This window comes from Melopsittacus undulatus, chromosome 6 (genome assembly GCF_012275295.1).
Source record: "Melopsittacus undulatus isolate bMelUnd1 chromosome 6, bMelUnd1.mat.Z, whole genome shotgun sequence".
Taxonomy (NCBI): Eukaryota; Metazoa; Chordata; class Aves; order Psittaciformes; family Psittaculidae; genus Melopsittacus; species Melopsittacus undulatus.
In genome coordinates this window covers 41,075,453-41,090,556 of record NC_047532.1, presented here as the reverse complement: position 1 = coordinate 41,090,556, position 15,104 = coordinate 41,075,453, and the positions used below count along the sequence as shown (strand labels likewise).

The window sequence follows — 15,104 nt, the reverse complement described above, 5'->3', positions numbered from 1 at the left end:
CATCAACAACAGAAGCTAAAAAAGAAAAGGGGGAGGAAAAGGGGAAATGCCAACAAACAGGAAAAAAAAAATATCAGAGAGCTTTACCCATTGTCCTTTGCCAGCATTCTGAAGGACACGGCTGTTCAGACATGATGTAGTGCAGATAAGCAAAGAAAACAAAGGTCAGGCAGGTACAGCAGTAATTGGCTACAGTGGACAGAACCAGAGATGCCTGCATTAAGTATGCTCCCAGTGAACACAGCTGTACTCCTTGCTGTCCATGGTGAACTTTATCAGCAAATTTGCCACATATAAAACATAAAATATGATCAAGAAGCAGAGTTTTAAATTTACCACATACTAAAATGCTCAACAGAAAGAAGCAAAAAGTCTATTACTTTACAGGTACTAACATGTAGAAAAAAAAACCCCTCTATAGTCATGCTCAGGAGTCAAGGAACCATTTACAGAATATTTAAATGAAATCCTCAGAAATTTTTCACAAGTCTGTTTAATTAAGGTGCAGATTAATACTCCATGTAGAACAGTTAAGAGGTATCTCCTGTGCTCTTCTATTTATCAGTATCTGGACACAAGGCATCAGTGGAAATAAAATGCTAGCACCAAGTAAATAACCAACAAACAGTATCTACAAATGCATTGTTGGTACAGTATTTTAACTGTTTTCTTCCTATCTGATGATTACTTAAATAATGCTTACATTCTGTTAATGGCACAAACTGGCAAAAAGGAGTATAAAAGAACCCTGTTTGTCAACTAGTGTGTAGCTAATGACCCTAGCAAGACACTAAAAATGTTGCTCTTTAAAAATGTATGTTGCTAGTAATCAAACATACCTTCATATGGGTCTTGATAGATACCAGTTTTGTGCAGTTATTGTGGACAAGTGATATGTGAGATAAAGCCATACATAAATACTTCAACTAAACCAAATCAGTCATACTCTAACAAAGCCTTGCCTACAAGAATAGCCATCTGCTCTTTTGTATTCTTCCTTAACACCCCCTCATGTAACATTCACTTCTTGTTTTCACAGTGAAGGACAGGATCTGTTTCTTTCCTCTTTTGTACCTAGTGTCTAGCACAAGAAGCAGCACTACTGTAAAAACAAAAATGGATTGTGAGGCTATGATTCACAACACACCAATTAAATCAATGCACCTTTTTGTCTCATCTACAACATGCATGTTCCAAACTCTCCTTTTGAGCAAATGTGGTTGCTTGTGCCAAACCCAGCATGTTTCAGGGATGTGAAAAAGAAAGCCAGGACAAGATACACCAACACTGGATTCACTCAGAAGAAAAAAAACAAGCAAGGGACTTGTTGGAAAGAATACCCAATACCCAGCAGTGTCTGTGCCATCAGAGCCCGCTGACTTACCCCCCTTGAGAAAAAAAAATAACTCTCCTTTACTTGCCTTGTCAGGAAAATATACACAAAGCTTTCTTTCCCTCTGCTCAGACGTCAAATGACAGTTTTAATTCTTTGGGAGCACTGCACCAGCCTGCCTTCCAGCATGCACCACTGTATCACTTGGACTGCAGGAATACAAGCTTGCTAGTGCGTTTGTATCATGATTTCCCCCTTACACCTCTGGGTTAATATTCCTAAATTATCAAATATGGCTTAAAACATCTGCTCTCAAGTGACACCATGACACATCAGATCAGCAGGAACATGGGAAGAGATCTCCAAAACACATCGACATATTTAACAGAGAATTCTTAAGGCAGGTGTTGCTGGAAAGGAATCCTCTTGTGGAAATGAGTGTTAATTGCAAATAGAAAATTGATTGTAGATTAGCACAATTCAACAAAAAAATGTCAGACAGCACTGCACAATGGAAATGACTTACAAGTGTCTTTACACAGAGGGAAAAAAAGAACAAGTCCAATTCAAAAAGCATGACTGCTTGCTCGATTATGTTCATCTCACCAAACGTGCGCAAGTTCACTACCAAATTACCTTGTTGCCTCTGTACTGCACTGTCAGTACAACTGCTGCAAGAAAATAAACTGAGGTTCTGAATATCCAGTCACAGCAGATCTTAGTAATGTTTCTGATGAAGGAGACTGACTACCCGTCACAGGAAGCAGCATCTGATGGTCTTCACTCCCAATGGGAAGAGGAAGTGCTAAAGACATCTCAGAGGGTTTCACATCTATAGACTCCGGTAAGGGACTTTTCTGACTCTGAATGGATTCTTGTTCATTGAAAGAGTTATCAAGTGTATTAGAATCAGGGGGAGTTTCTGATCCTGGGGAAGAAAAAAAAACAAGAAGAAATGTTCAAAAGCTCCTGTGCAAATTTCCTTTCAAATGACCACCAAGACAAACACATGGTATGTCAAAGACTGCCAGGGCAGCTGGGCTATCAGTGCTTCAATGTGCTGCCAAGCCAAAATGAGCTGTAAGTACAATGTACGCACTGAGAATCGCAACTTTTGCTGCTTGTAGCATGATAACTAGAGGAATGATGCATTCCAACTTCATCTCTACTTAACATGGTACAAAAGATAACAAATCCTTAACATCACAAAGGAGCTTTGGGAAAAAAAAATGTAATTATGAAAATTTCCTTGAGATTTTCCATCCCAGAAAATCTAAGAAACACAGCCACATCCAAACAGCCTCTTAATGTGAGATAGCAATGTACATCACTTAATCCATAAACTTCTTCAGAAGAAAAGTGTTTATTAAAGCCATTCCAGCCAGAACCATTGTAATTTTTTATCCAGTCACTTGAGAAAGGATTTTCTGTTCCTAACTGAAATCACTGTGAAAGAGTTTCTTGCTGCCTTCCTGTTTGAAGGCATTGGCTATTTGACCTGTCCTCTACCAACGTGCACCCTGAAGCCAGTTATTTCAGCAATGAAGCACTCCTGTTTGCCCTGTCTCTCCATGAGAGCAGACATGCCTTGTCAACTCCCCCAGCTCACACCCTGAGGCTCTGCCAGGCTCACCACTGCTGTCATCTCACCCTTGCTTCCACTGGCTTCCTGCTGCATTGGGGCCTTCCTAAATGGGGCTTCTCAAGCTTTTGACATTCAAAGCTACCTCTGCAAATAACTCCTGATTCCTCATCCTCTCCCCCTCTCAATCCAGATCTACACAGACATCCATTTGTCCTTTTTCCCTATGACAGGAATTATGGTTAATGCACTTGGGGATGGACAGATAACAAGGTGTATGGAACCAATGCTGAATGCAGCTGGCTCAACGTCTCTGCTTTGTACCATCGGCAAGTAATATATGTCAAATTTCTTCCTAACCAAAATCTTGTCTCTAGAATAGGAATGGAATGTATTTGGGAAGACTTTCTAGAGCAGTATTTGCAGCTGGGAACATTCTGCCAGCTGTTTGTTGTCTTGTGTGCTTGCTAATCCAGCTCAGACTTGGATTAATGTTGCATATATAAAAAATCACCCTTAAAAAATTAATTTGTGCCTTCAACATGTAAAGTAATTCCTGTAAGCAGGTTGCCTTGTTCACCTCAGTCACTGCTCTTGTAAAGACACACTCCTCTAACATGCTCAGAAGAGGTAAACAATTTTCTACAATTCGAACTTTGCCTTGAGGTGGAAAGCTCTCACAAGTTACTAGGACAAGAAAGTAAATATTCACATATAGAAATTCCTGTCAGCAGCAATCTACTTCTGTGTTGTTCAACATGTGTTTGTTACAGCAATGCAAATGCTTAAAAATGTTTCTTGAATCTACTTGAAAGCAGGTGCTTTATGCTTTAAATGGTTTGAGTACCTCTAAAGTGGATGCTTTTGGCTCTAAGGAGAGCTACTATCAAAAAAAACCAGTAAAAATAGTTATTAATCCCTGAAGACAAGAGAGTTGATGTCACTTCTTAATGCTTCTTTGCAAGGAACGTACCTGTGTGAACTTTTGTTTTGTGCTTCTTAAGATTTTTTATATCTGTGTAAGAATTCCCACACATTTCACAGATAAATGGTCTTTCACCTGAAAAATAACAAGTGGTTTGGCAGTTAGAACAATCAGAAACTGAAAACAAACACAGTGAAGGATGTAGGAAAATGGATTTTAAGCTTGTATTTTAAACTACAAGTCTGTTATTCTGACTGTGTGTCTATTCAGAAGAAAACTCTTTCCAGAATAGATTAAAAAAAGCAAAAACTCCCAAATGTCAGAAGTAAAGCCAGGATCATACATCAACTACACTGTTACGCAGATCTCAGTCTGAAAAAGGCAATTTAAAATGCACAAATATTTTCTTTAAATCATGCTAACACAGAGATACATAAATTAAGAAACTGCTACTTTTAAGTACAGCACAATATGGTGCATTTTAAAGGCAAAAGCGTAAAAGTAGGATATTATTTATAGTGCAGGAAGCAGTCTGTCTGGCAACTGACCTGTATGGGACCGAAAATGTTTATTGAGCTCTCCAGAGGAAATAAAACTTTTTTCACAAATGCCGCAGATATATGGCTTCTCTCCTAAAGGAAACACAAGTAGTTTATTTGTTCAATATATAAACCAGGACAGACAAAAAGAACAAATCAGAATAAAGCATAGGGAACATCTAATGGGAGAAAGAGCTCCCTAAACTGGAATCAAAGGGAAAAAACATGAGTAAAGAGCTGGATGACAACTCTGGAGATAACTCCAACCTACAGATTTCCAGGTCATTACCTACATCCAGCCCCTCTGCCAGAAGCACTCCCTTACCAGGCCTGCTGTGGTGCCACAGGACTCTGTTTCCCCTTACCTGTGTGTTTTCGGGAATGGGTAATGAGAGAACTGGAGACAGCAAAGGCTTTTCCACAGCTGTCACATACGTAGGGCTTCTCCCCTGTATGGCGGCGCACGTGGTAGGTGAGCGTGCTGGCCTGAGCAAACCGCTGGCCGCAGCGATCGCACACATACGGCTTCTCCCCACTGTGCTTCCTGCGAATGAATGAAGATGAACATCAGTGATCCTGGACAGGAAGGAAGCAACACCTGTGACCAACTGACTCTCCTCCATTAGCACTTTACCCCAACATTCTGTGAACTACAAAAAAGTACAGGCCCTGCACACATGACATGCACCATGAGCACTCGGCATGTTTTGCATCATAGTGTACTGAAAGATAAAACGATGATTCCTAACGAGGAAATGTAATTCCTGCTCCTACCAAAAATGCAAAGAGCCACATGAAAATAGCAGTGAACTGAAAGAACTGTTCTGTTCTGCTTCCCACCAAGGAACATTCCTCTCTGATGCTATAAGCAGTTTAAAACAAACTCACATCACTGCCATTAGGATACCACTGCATAGAATGTCAGATTCATAAATCACAAACTGCTTCCCTCAGGAGCGTGTATATAGATGTAATTATTCTGTTCTGCAATGCGAGAGAAGACCCATGAGAAAAGAAACAGAAATGACCAAATTACGTGAAAGTGTAACTCTTGCTCACACTGGAGTAAATTATTCTGTTCAAATAAACACATGGAGAAGCATTTGCAAGATCTTACTTTTGCCTACCTGGCATGAATTTTCAGATTGCTTGAAGTCGCAAACTGCAGGTTGCACACATCACATTTGTACGGTTTCTCTTCTCCGTGGTGCATCCGACTGTGGAACACTAACTGGCACTTCTGAGCAAAGCCTTTGTCGCAGAGTTCACATTTGTATGGCTTCTCCCCTGGTGAAAAATAAAACCCTTGTGCTCTCTGCATTTGCGTAAGAAAGCTTTCCAGCCCACTACCTGACCAAAGCTCAGGTGTCTGTTCTAATACTTCTTACAAGTAACGCCTTGGAACATCCCATAATCAGTCCACTGAAGTGGAAGATGCCAGGAATACAGTGAATAACATGCTATTTTTTAACACATTACCTTTTGGGAAAAAAAGGTAATACTATTTTTTAATAGTGCCATTTTCCCCACACTATTTTCAGATGCTGCTACTGCATTTTCAGGCTTTTTACTAGTTCTGTCTATTCATGATTCTGACTATTCAAGATGAATGACCAGTGAATCATCTGCCTTTTCTTGCCTGTCAAACCGCAATGGCTCTCATAGTACAGTCTCGTGCTCCCTAATTTCTCATTGGTATCTGCCGCAGAGTGCTGCAGGTACTTACTTCTCTATTTGTGTTCTCTTTGTTCTCAAGAATCTCACAGAATGGACTGCACAATGCTGCAGAGTCTTAGATGACAGCATAGAAGAGCCTATCCCTGCATTACTGGGGCAGTACACAATCAAACCAAGAACTCAACTATTCTTAAGTATAACGTGCACACAAGCACGTCAAAAATAAAAGTATTAGACATCTAGCCTGCCATCTAGCAACTCACACTGTGAAATTCCCTACCTACTCAGGCAAAAAAAAAAATTGCAGTACAATATGCTCAAAAGCAGGAAACGCATTTGACATTCCTACCATGGCACTGGCCTTGGATACTGCTCACAAGCTCTGTCTCCCATATGTATCTTTGATTAGTTACTGGCTGACAATATCTGAAATTTCCTCCCTTGGTTACAGAAACAGCACAGCGCTCTGCAGATGTACTTCAATACATCGTACATCGCGTCTTTACAACTTCTTGGCTTCGTGGAAAGAGCTCCACTGCTGGCCTCTGCTCAGAGTTTTCCAACGGGGAAAAAAGAGCAAAAGTAAGGAAGTTTTTATCTGACTCACTGTTACTTCAGAATTCTCAGTGCTGGTCACAGGAAGAAACTCCACAAACCAGGTTCCTCCATTGCTCACTGGGCTAAGCATGACAGCAATGGCCTGAAGAACAAACTGACCCAGTATCAAGTCTTCCATCTCCATGGAAAAATACAGGCATAGCACTTCTCCCATATGTCCCAGGCTCCAGCAACTTGTTGCTCCTACTCTTTGAAAGTAAGACATGTTCTCTTAACGTTTAAGTGTTCACAACTGATTTCGCTTTGGTGCTTTGTTCAGTACCTCTTGATACAACACAAACTTCTGGGAATTCTTTATTGAATGCAGAGACCATAACACCATCACACATTTCAGCTGCATGTTTTACTAAATAAACCCCCAAATGCTGTAGTACTGCAGCCACTTCCCCTACTTTATATGAAGGCCCTGTGGGAGAAGTTACCTACTTGTCACAGGACTGCATTTTCCCCCACTTTTGTTATCAAATGTGTATTCGAATTTGAAGTTTTAAAAAAGCAACAAAAATCCTGGTATCTAGTACAATGAATTTTCCATGCTCTACTGGCACTGGGAAACTGGAGGTTTTGGCACTCCCTCGCTCTGCAAAATTAAAGGGCAGCCAGCTCTTCCGAGTCTTTCCAGAAATCAAGATGCTCAGACTAATAAAGTCCCCTATAGCTATTTAAAGCAGAAACTATGATTTTGTTCTGAAAAATGCTGCAGTGTTTCATACTACCAGGATATTGGTACTACCTCCATATGCATACCAGCAGCAGACATAATTCCTAGAGGAAAAAGACGGACCACGAAGATTTTTACAGTCCTGTACTCACAAGCTGTGATTCCAGGTCTCAGAGACAAGGCCAATGGCTTACCTGTGTGAGTCCTTACATGTGTTTTCAACTGATTGCACTGAGTGAATGCCTTCCCACAGAGCTGACACACATACGGTTTCACTCCTTTGTGTATTCTCATGTGGCGACGGAGGCTACTAGCTTCTGAAAAGACTTTTCCACAGGTGTTACACACTGGTTTAGCTTTGGAATACTTCTGGTCGAGCTCTTCTGCTGTGCTCTCCAGCTGGTAAGTGGTCTTTTCGCTGGCTACGTTAGACATACAGTGCTCCTTCAGTGCGCAGCCTTGCTGAGGCTTTCCCCGCTTCTGTTTTGCAGCAATAGTCTGAACTAGGATATCCCGGGCTGCCAGCGTTTCACTTTCCACCACTGATGCCAGCTGTAGTTCAGAGTTATCACTGCCCTGGGCAGCCTGTTCTGTTATCTGTGTGGCCAGCTTATTTGCATCTAAAAACCTCTCAATGGATGCGTTCTCAGTCACATCGTTCTCATACTGTACAGATTTATTCTGTATGCTTTTGGGGGAGCTGAAATTCTTCTTTCGCTTTTTGGTCTGAGGAGATTTCTTTTCCAAAGCTGCTTTCTTTGCCTGTGGTTGAACAAACTCTGCAGAAGCAGTGTCTGCTTTCTCCTGGTTATTGTAATCTTGGAGAGTCAGAAGGCAAGTCTGTTGATTCATCTCGATGTTTCCAGTGATACTAGATGTCTCTGTAGAAGAGGGATTGGCAATAAAAGCAAAGTCCTCCATCTTAATTTTGCATTTAGTGACCACTTCTTCCACTTTGAGATAGTCCGCGGCCTGGTGAATTTCTTTAACATTCCAGCTGCAAGAAAACAAGATTTGGGTGACAATATTCTGGACAAAGCAAGCATTTGTTCTGCACCAACTGTATCAAATACAAAGGGCAGAGCTACAGGAAGGTTACACTGTTAGAAAACACAACTCTGAGAGCACATACAGCAAGATCTGATCTCTTGGTGCTGGAGACCCCAGTACAACAGTTACTCCCGAACTGACAGCTCATCTCTGCACATCCACAGAGGAGAGAATTTTAGCTTCAGTTATGTGCCTTTTGTAGAATTTTCAGTTAAAAGGCCAAATTGTAAGGTGGTGAGGATAGATATGGGGCTGTTGGTCCAAAAAGCTCAGAAACCACAAGGATAAAATACTGGAGAATAAAATGCATATATTACAATTCTGTGAGCCTTCTAGCAAGTCTTAATCAATTTGCAAGTGGCACATTCACCTCAGTGCTGCTGTGAGGCAGGTATTAATCTTGTTTTATAAAACGATTTGCAAACAGTCTTAATTCTGTGTCAGCTGTGCACAATGTTAACACCACGGAAGTCCTCATTTCAACTACTACACTCTGCTTCTTGGCTGCTGCAACACAGGCCCTGATGGTTTAGAAAAAATTGATCTGGGGAAGGTGGCAACATGTACCATCAATGCATTTATGGATTTACAGCACTTTGAAGAGACATTCATGGTAAACAACATCATTTTAGCAATCTATTACACAGTAAATGTAATTAAACAATAAGTAACTACCCACAGTTACTCTCTGTACATGAATACAACTGTCTCAGTATCTTGCATTACACTAGCAGAGTTCAAAGGACACCCTCCCAGTGTCTCTTGTGCACCCCTCATCACAGAAGACAATGTAATTTGCAGCCTAAAGGGACACAGGGGAAGAGGATGGATGCATGTGGGCAGACCTGTGAGCATCATTTTTAGCCAAATAGCTCTGCAATAGCAACAGGTGACAATGGTACTTGCACCCTCCTCTTCCTTCAAAGATTTCAGCTGCTTCAGAATGAGTCCAGAAACTCTCCCACTGTGGTCTCAGACAGACATCAAGGATGTTGCGTGATACTGCTCACACTAATCTGCAAAGCAGTGGTCACTAACTTCACCACACAGCTGCATTACCTGCTTTGTTGCTATTAATGCTTGTAGCTAATTAAAATCAAAACAAACCCCCAAACACCACACACCACACCACCCTGCATCTGTATACTCAAAATTAATGACTGTGAGATTTCAGACAGGTTTTTAAACCTGCATTTGGCACCAGGCATTGGAAAAGGAGGGAAAGTCCTGGACTACAAACTTCTAAGAAGTCACATCTCCCTCGTGAGGGATGTCTTTTGTTTGCCAAGAGGAAAATACTGCAAAGAATCATCACTGTACAAAAAGCAACAGGACAGGCATAAAATCAGCGCAGTAAGAGAGAAAATGCTTTTTCTGTGACTCTTTTTGGGCACTGTAATGAAAAATTTTAAGTAACTGATCATGCAAATTCTAACCAATGTGATCTTTTAAAGTGATGCCTATCTTCACCCATTCCTCGGACTTTACCTTCTACCATTTACACAGTTTCTGTGTGTTCTCTGCAAAAACAGACTCCTGTGATCCAACTTAAGAAAGAAAAAACATATCCTTCCCTCTCCTGGTAATCATGCAAGATGTTTAATCCCTTCCAACCCAGGCAGGGAAACTGAAACTAACAATCAGTGAAGTATCAGACAACAAGCCTTTGTTTTGGCACTCGCATGTCCTGTGTTATTTTAAAACATAAAAACAGATGATCTCCAACTTGTAATATTTATCATAGCCACTACCATGTATTCCTCCAGAAGGTATTACAAAGGACAAAAAAACCCAGTACTGCCTTAACACAAAGTTTATTTCCCTGTTCTCTTTCTCTCTTTAGTAGAGTATGTTACCTGTCAAGGTTTAAAATTCCTGTATAAATAAATTCCAGGAGTTTCTGGAATCCGTCAGCTTTCACTTGAGTCTGATCCAAAACGACGTTATTGTCAGACGCATCTCTGTAAAAGGCGCCGAAGTACTCGCTGAAGGAGGCAAGCACGTTCCTGTGTGCTTTGAACTGGAATTCACCAATAACAACAGTGCAGTCACACAGAAAACCAGCTTCTCGCTGCTTGTTCAGTCTCTCTAGAAGGTGCTCACAGTGATGGGAATACTGCATTTTGGTATTTTCTGACCTAGGAAAGTAGAAAGAAATTACATTTAAGATTTAACTTTGTTTTTTCCCGTAACAAAGTAAGTTAATGATTACAAGTGAGTCAGTGTTAGAATCCACTCAGGACTACTGCAGGGTAATTCGTGTAGTAGTGCTTTTGTATGAGACATCACGAGACGGGCAAGTCCTTCTTCACTTGGGGAGCTGCTAATTTGGAGACAGAAGGAGAGGGAGAGGGCACAGACGTGTATAGTTCCCTCACGCCACGATCGGAGGATTAGTTTGTTTAAGCCTGTGAACTGTCATGTCGAAAAGGGGCTCCGAGGAGCTTCCGTAGAAACGAGACATGCGTGGCTCGGCCCGAACAGCGCTCAGGCGGCGGGGGCTGCCGCTCCGCGGGGAGCAACCCCGCTCCCCGCCGCACAGACCGGGTACCAACAGACCCCAGGAAGCAACGGATCTCGAGCAGGCACCGGGGCCCGGAGGGAAGGCCCGCCTCAGCGCCAAGGCAGCAAGCGGGGTGCCGGCGAGCCACGGCAGCCGCGACCCTCGCCGGGCTAGCTTCTCCACTGGACGGGACAGAGCGCGCAGCCCCCTCCCTCACCGCGACCCTCCCCCGGCCCCGCCACAACGTGTCCCCCGCGGCTACCCAAGCGCTGTCTGCTCCTAGCACTGCCCGCCCGACCCGAGGGCCGCTGCAGGGCCAGCAAAGCCACCCCGGCCCATAAGCACCCCACGCACCTGCGGAGGGGACGGGAACGGAAGGGACGCCTCCGCCTCAGGCCGCCATGTTCTGATGACGCCGCGCCCGGCGCTTCCGGGATGTGGTTTCCGGCGTCCCGCTCCTGAGGCGCAGCGGTTCCATCCGCGACGAACTGATGAACCTTGGGAGGTCGTGACCCGTCCCGCAGAGGGGAAAGGGCAGGGCCGGGCTGCGAACGGCTAACCGTGAGGGTCAGGGGGTTCGAACTACAACTCCCATCATGCAGCGCGCCGTGGCAGGGCCCGCCATTACAGAGGCGAGAAGCGGTGCACACCGGGAGCTGTAGTTACCGTTACTGAGGGCGGGCGTGCGTAATTAACACGACTCCCTGGGCGCACCTCTTTTTCCTGTACCCCGGCTTGGCAAATAGAATGGTTTTGATGTACTTTTTACCGTTAGTTCCCATGCCTGTGCGTCCAGCTAAGAAGGGTGTTTTAGCGTTTGCGACAGAGGCGGCTGAGCAGCCGGCAGGACCGGATCCAGTCATTTTCTAGTATGAAAAGATTAAAAGAGCTACAATCGTTGTTTCCGCCCGGTTTCGAACCGGGGACCTTTCGCGTGTTAGGCGAACGTGATAACCACTACACTACGGAAACACCCCTCCAAGGGGTTTTATCCGGCACTACTAACAGCACCCATCAGAGCTTCGCCGCCGCCTTCCCCCCCCCAGCTCCCTCCTGCCAGCGCCGAAGCAAGGGGCTTGCCCAACGACTTGCATCTCCGCAGAGCCGCGGCGTGTCCGTGCCGGAGCTCCCCAAACACTCCCCACAGCCTTCCCCTGCCCCTGGCCTCCCGCCCCACTGCAGGGCCACCAGGTCACCCTGAGGTGCGCGGTGTTCCAGGGACGTCGCCCATGGCCCCTTCCACACACCCACCAAGAATAACAGCACCGGTGCAAACGGAACACTTAAAAATCCCTTGTGCACAACTGCAGAGCCTGATGTGAAAATGCTCACACTGCATCCACAGCTCTGTCCAGCGGCATGTTGCCCCAGTACTAGTAGCAACAATTCTGTTCCTGCAAGGTCTTCATCAACCCCTAGAGATTAAATGTCACCATAGGTCAGCAGTTGCTTGTACAAGGCATACAAGAAAATATGTGTGCCTGAGCTTCAAGGAACACGTAACTAAGAATCCTGCTGAGATGTAAAAAATCTTACCACATTTCTAGTGGCCATGAGATTGTGATAAACACATAAATGTATTGGCTTTTGCAAATCATAGGTGTGGTTATGTGGATATAATTATACGAGTTTATAGTAACAAAACCAAAGCTCAATAAAGACATAACATGAGCAAACCGGAGTCATATAATAGAAGAATCTATCATTAAAAAGAAGAAAAGGGGGGGGGGGTTGCATGTTTGATAGAAATAAAGCTAGTGCCTGTAAAATATAAAGTACTTTTTAGCTTAACTTAGGTTGTAGAAAGAGAACAATGTTTATGTTGTTAGCCTGTGGAATTTAGTGGCCCCACTAAATGTGAGTTAACTGTTTCACACTGGTACTCTAAAGTATCTTTAGTTTTAAAGAACAATGTTTGTCTTGTAAGTCTGTGGTGAGATAACAAGATTTAGTGACCCCACTAAGCATGAAGGAGTTATTTCACACCATCCTTGTATTTATCAGTTAGTTCAAAGACAGAGCCTCACAAACATCTGCTAGCTTGGGATACTCCTGTCCTGCTATAAATTTTGCAGGAAGGTCACACTGTTTAAAATCTTTGTTAGTTATCACAATAATTACAGACATGGCTGGTTTTAGCGAGTTGTGTAATTACTGGGGCGTCCCAACTGGGCCAAAGGTGAAAAGCACACTGTGAGGAAGACTGCTTACTTCATCTTGAAGACCCCTACTCACATGAGGAAGACTGCTTACTTCATCATGAAGACCCCTACTCACATGAGGAAGACTGCTTACTTCATCCTCAAGACCCCTGCCCACAATCATTGAAGAGCAGTGCGCAGATGTCAAGAGGAGGAGACTTATGATAATAAATTACTGGACTTAATTATAATATTCCCTGCCTATATGCAGGGATTATGAATATGTATGTGACTAATGGAATTGTGAAAGTATATAAACCTGTAACAAATACTAATGATCTGTGCCTCTGGCTATGGTCATGAGCCCAGCGCTGTTTGTTTTTGCTTTATTGACTTTGTCCCTTAATAAAACCTTGTTATCTTGTTTAGAGGAGTGAATTCGTATTTCACAAGATTATGGTTCAGAATTAAAGGATTCACTGTCCTGAAGCCCTTTTTTTACCTTCCTATCATTGGCATAAAGTCACCAGGGATTGACAAGCTCTGCTCCAGTTCTACCATGAATAAATCATGATGTTGGCATAAGGACTTCAGTCTTTTCTGGCGGTTTTAGCCTCTTCCCTGAAACTAAAAGAAATGCTTAAACAAGGAAATAGTCTGTATGGTGGTGTTAAGGTGAAAGTCGGTGTTCCTCCTAATAGGAAGTTTTCTCTTTGGACAAGAGGCTCCTTCCTTCTGTAAGTGTGCTTTACAGCTGACAAAGATTACTGTGACAGAGTACACAGGAGGCGGAGCCCAACAGGGTGCATAGAAGACATTTCTGGAATACCTGTGATTTTATTACAGGTTTTACTTAATATTAGATGAAGAAGAACCTTAGGTGGCAGATTCCTGGAAGCTAGTGTTTAGGGGTAGCTCTGTGTCCATAGCATGCCTTTTCAAAGTCCAATAAAAATCGTAACTTCTGTCAGAGTCTTAGTGGACAAACACGCATTTCTGAATAGGTGTAAAATACACTTTTAAATAAATTTGTTACCAGAACAATGCCAAACAGCATATGTACAACTGAAGTTAAAAGACTATGAGCTCTATGCTATTGCTTTGTATTCTATTGTACCTGCAAAACCGCTTAACTTGGCAATGCCTTGCTTCTCCATAGATGTCTCAGGGTCAAAAAGAGCACACACAACTCCAGTTTTGAGGAGGACGATGCAGCAGAGGCGAGTCTACCGCCTCTGTCACAGTGTCACAGTGAGGTGAGCAGGTACAGTGCAGGGAGAATATGCCTTGCACAAAGAGAGAGCATGGAAGAGATAAATACCCTCTCCAACAGGGCACATGGGCTGGTTCAGGGTAACAAGGGGAGTTTCTGGGCCGAGTTCTGCACCGGGGGTACTCGACTGAGACGGAAAGGGCACAAACGCAGATCCGGGCTCTAGGTGCAGCCCCCAGCCTCAAATGCCGTCTCTAAATCGCAGGCACCAGCGCCTAGACACCGCCTCCATGTCCCCGATCCGGCCCCGGTCCCAGATTCAGATCCAGGCTCAGTTCCCAGGGAAAAGGAGGCGAGAGGGAGGGAGGGGGAGAGAGAGGGAGGGCAGGGGGAAGAGGGGGAAGAAGAGGGGGAAGAGGGGGAAGAGGGGGAAGATGGGGAAGGAGGGGAAGGAAGGGAAGGAGGGGGAGAGAGGGGGAGAGAGGGGGAGAGAGGGGGAGAGAGGGGGAGAGAGGGGGAGACGGGGAGGGGGAAGGAGGGGGAGAGAGGGGGAGACAGGGGGAGACGGGGGGAGGGGGAAGGAGGGGAAGGAGGGGGAGACGGGGAGACAGGGGGAGACGGGGGGGAGGGGAGGAGGGGGAAGGAGGGGGAAGGTGGGGGAGACAGGGGGAGACAGGGGGAGACGGGGGGAGACAGGGGGAGACGGGGAGACATGGGGAGACGGGGGGGGAAGGGGGGGGAAGGGGAGGGAAGGGGGGGAAGGAGGGGGAAGGGGGGAAAGGAGGGGGAGAGGAGAGCGAGGGCGGGCAAGGGGAGGGAAAGGGGAGGCCACTCCCAGGAGCACGTGGTACGACCGCCGGAC

At 44.4% G+C, this 15,104-nt stretch overlaps 1 protein-coding gene and 1 non-coding gene across 2 annotated transcripts; both read right to left on the bottom strand.

The window, feature by feature from the left end:
• Window positions 1–257: 257 nt before the first annotated feature.
• Window positions 258–11,317, bottom strand: MYNN (myoneurin). The gene is made up of 8 exons (XM_005146874.4): window positions 11,243–11,317; window positions 10,242–10,523; window positions 7,530–8,332; window positions 5,507–5,666; window positions 4,745–4,923; window positions 4,389–4,472; window positions 3,889–3,975; window positions 258–2,261 (listed from the first exon to the last, which is right to left on the bottom strand). Exons 2-8 carry the CDS (start codon window positions 10,505–10,507, stop codon window positions 1,993–1,995), a joined length of 1,848 nt encoding a protein of 615 aa, XP_005146931.1. The 5' UTR covers window positions 10,508–10,523; window positions 11,243–11,317; the 3' UTR covers window positions 258–1,992.
• A 470-nt stretch (window positions 11,318–11,787) lies between these two features.
• Window positions 11,788–11,860, bottom strand: TRNAV-AAC (transfer RNA valine (anticodon AAC)). The gene has a single exon. It is a non-coding gene; the product is annotated as a tRNA-Val (tRNA).
• Window positions 11,861–15,104: the final 3,244 nt, after the last annotated feature.

Coding starts and splice junctions, on each gene's coding strand:
- MYNN (XM_005146874.4), bottom strand. CDS start 10,507: ATGCAGTATTCCCATCACTGTGAGCACCTTCTAGAGAGACTGAACAAG. Junction 8,333..10,241: donor GGAATTTTAAACCTTGACAG/GTAACATACTCT, acceptor GTTTTCTTGCAG/CTGGAATGTTAAAGAAATTC. Junction 5,667..7,529: donor ACATGTAAGGACTCACACAG/GTAAGCCATTGG, acceptor ATTTTTCACCAG/GGGAGAAGCCATACAAATGT.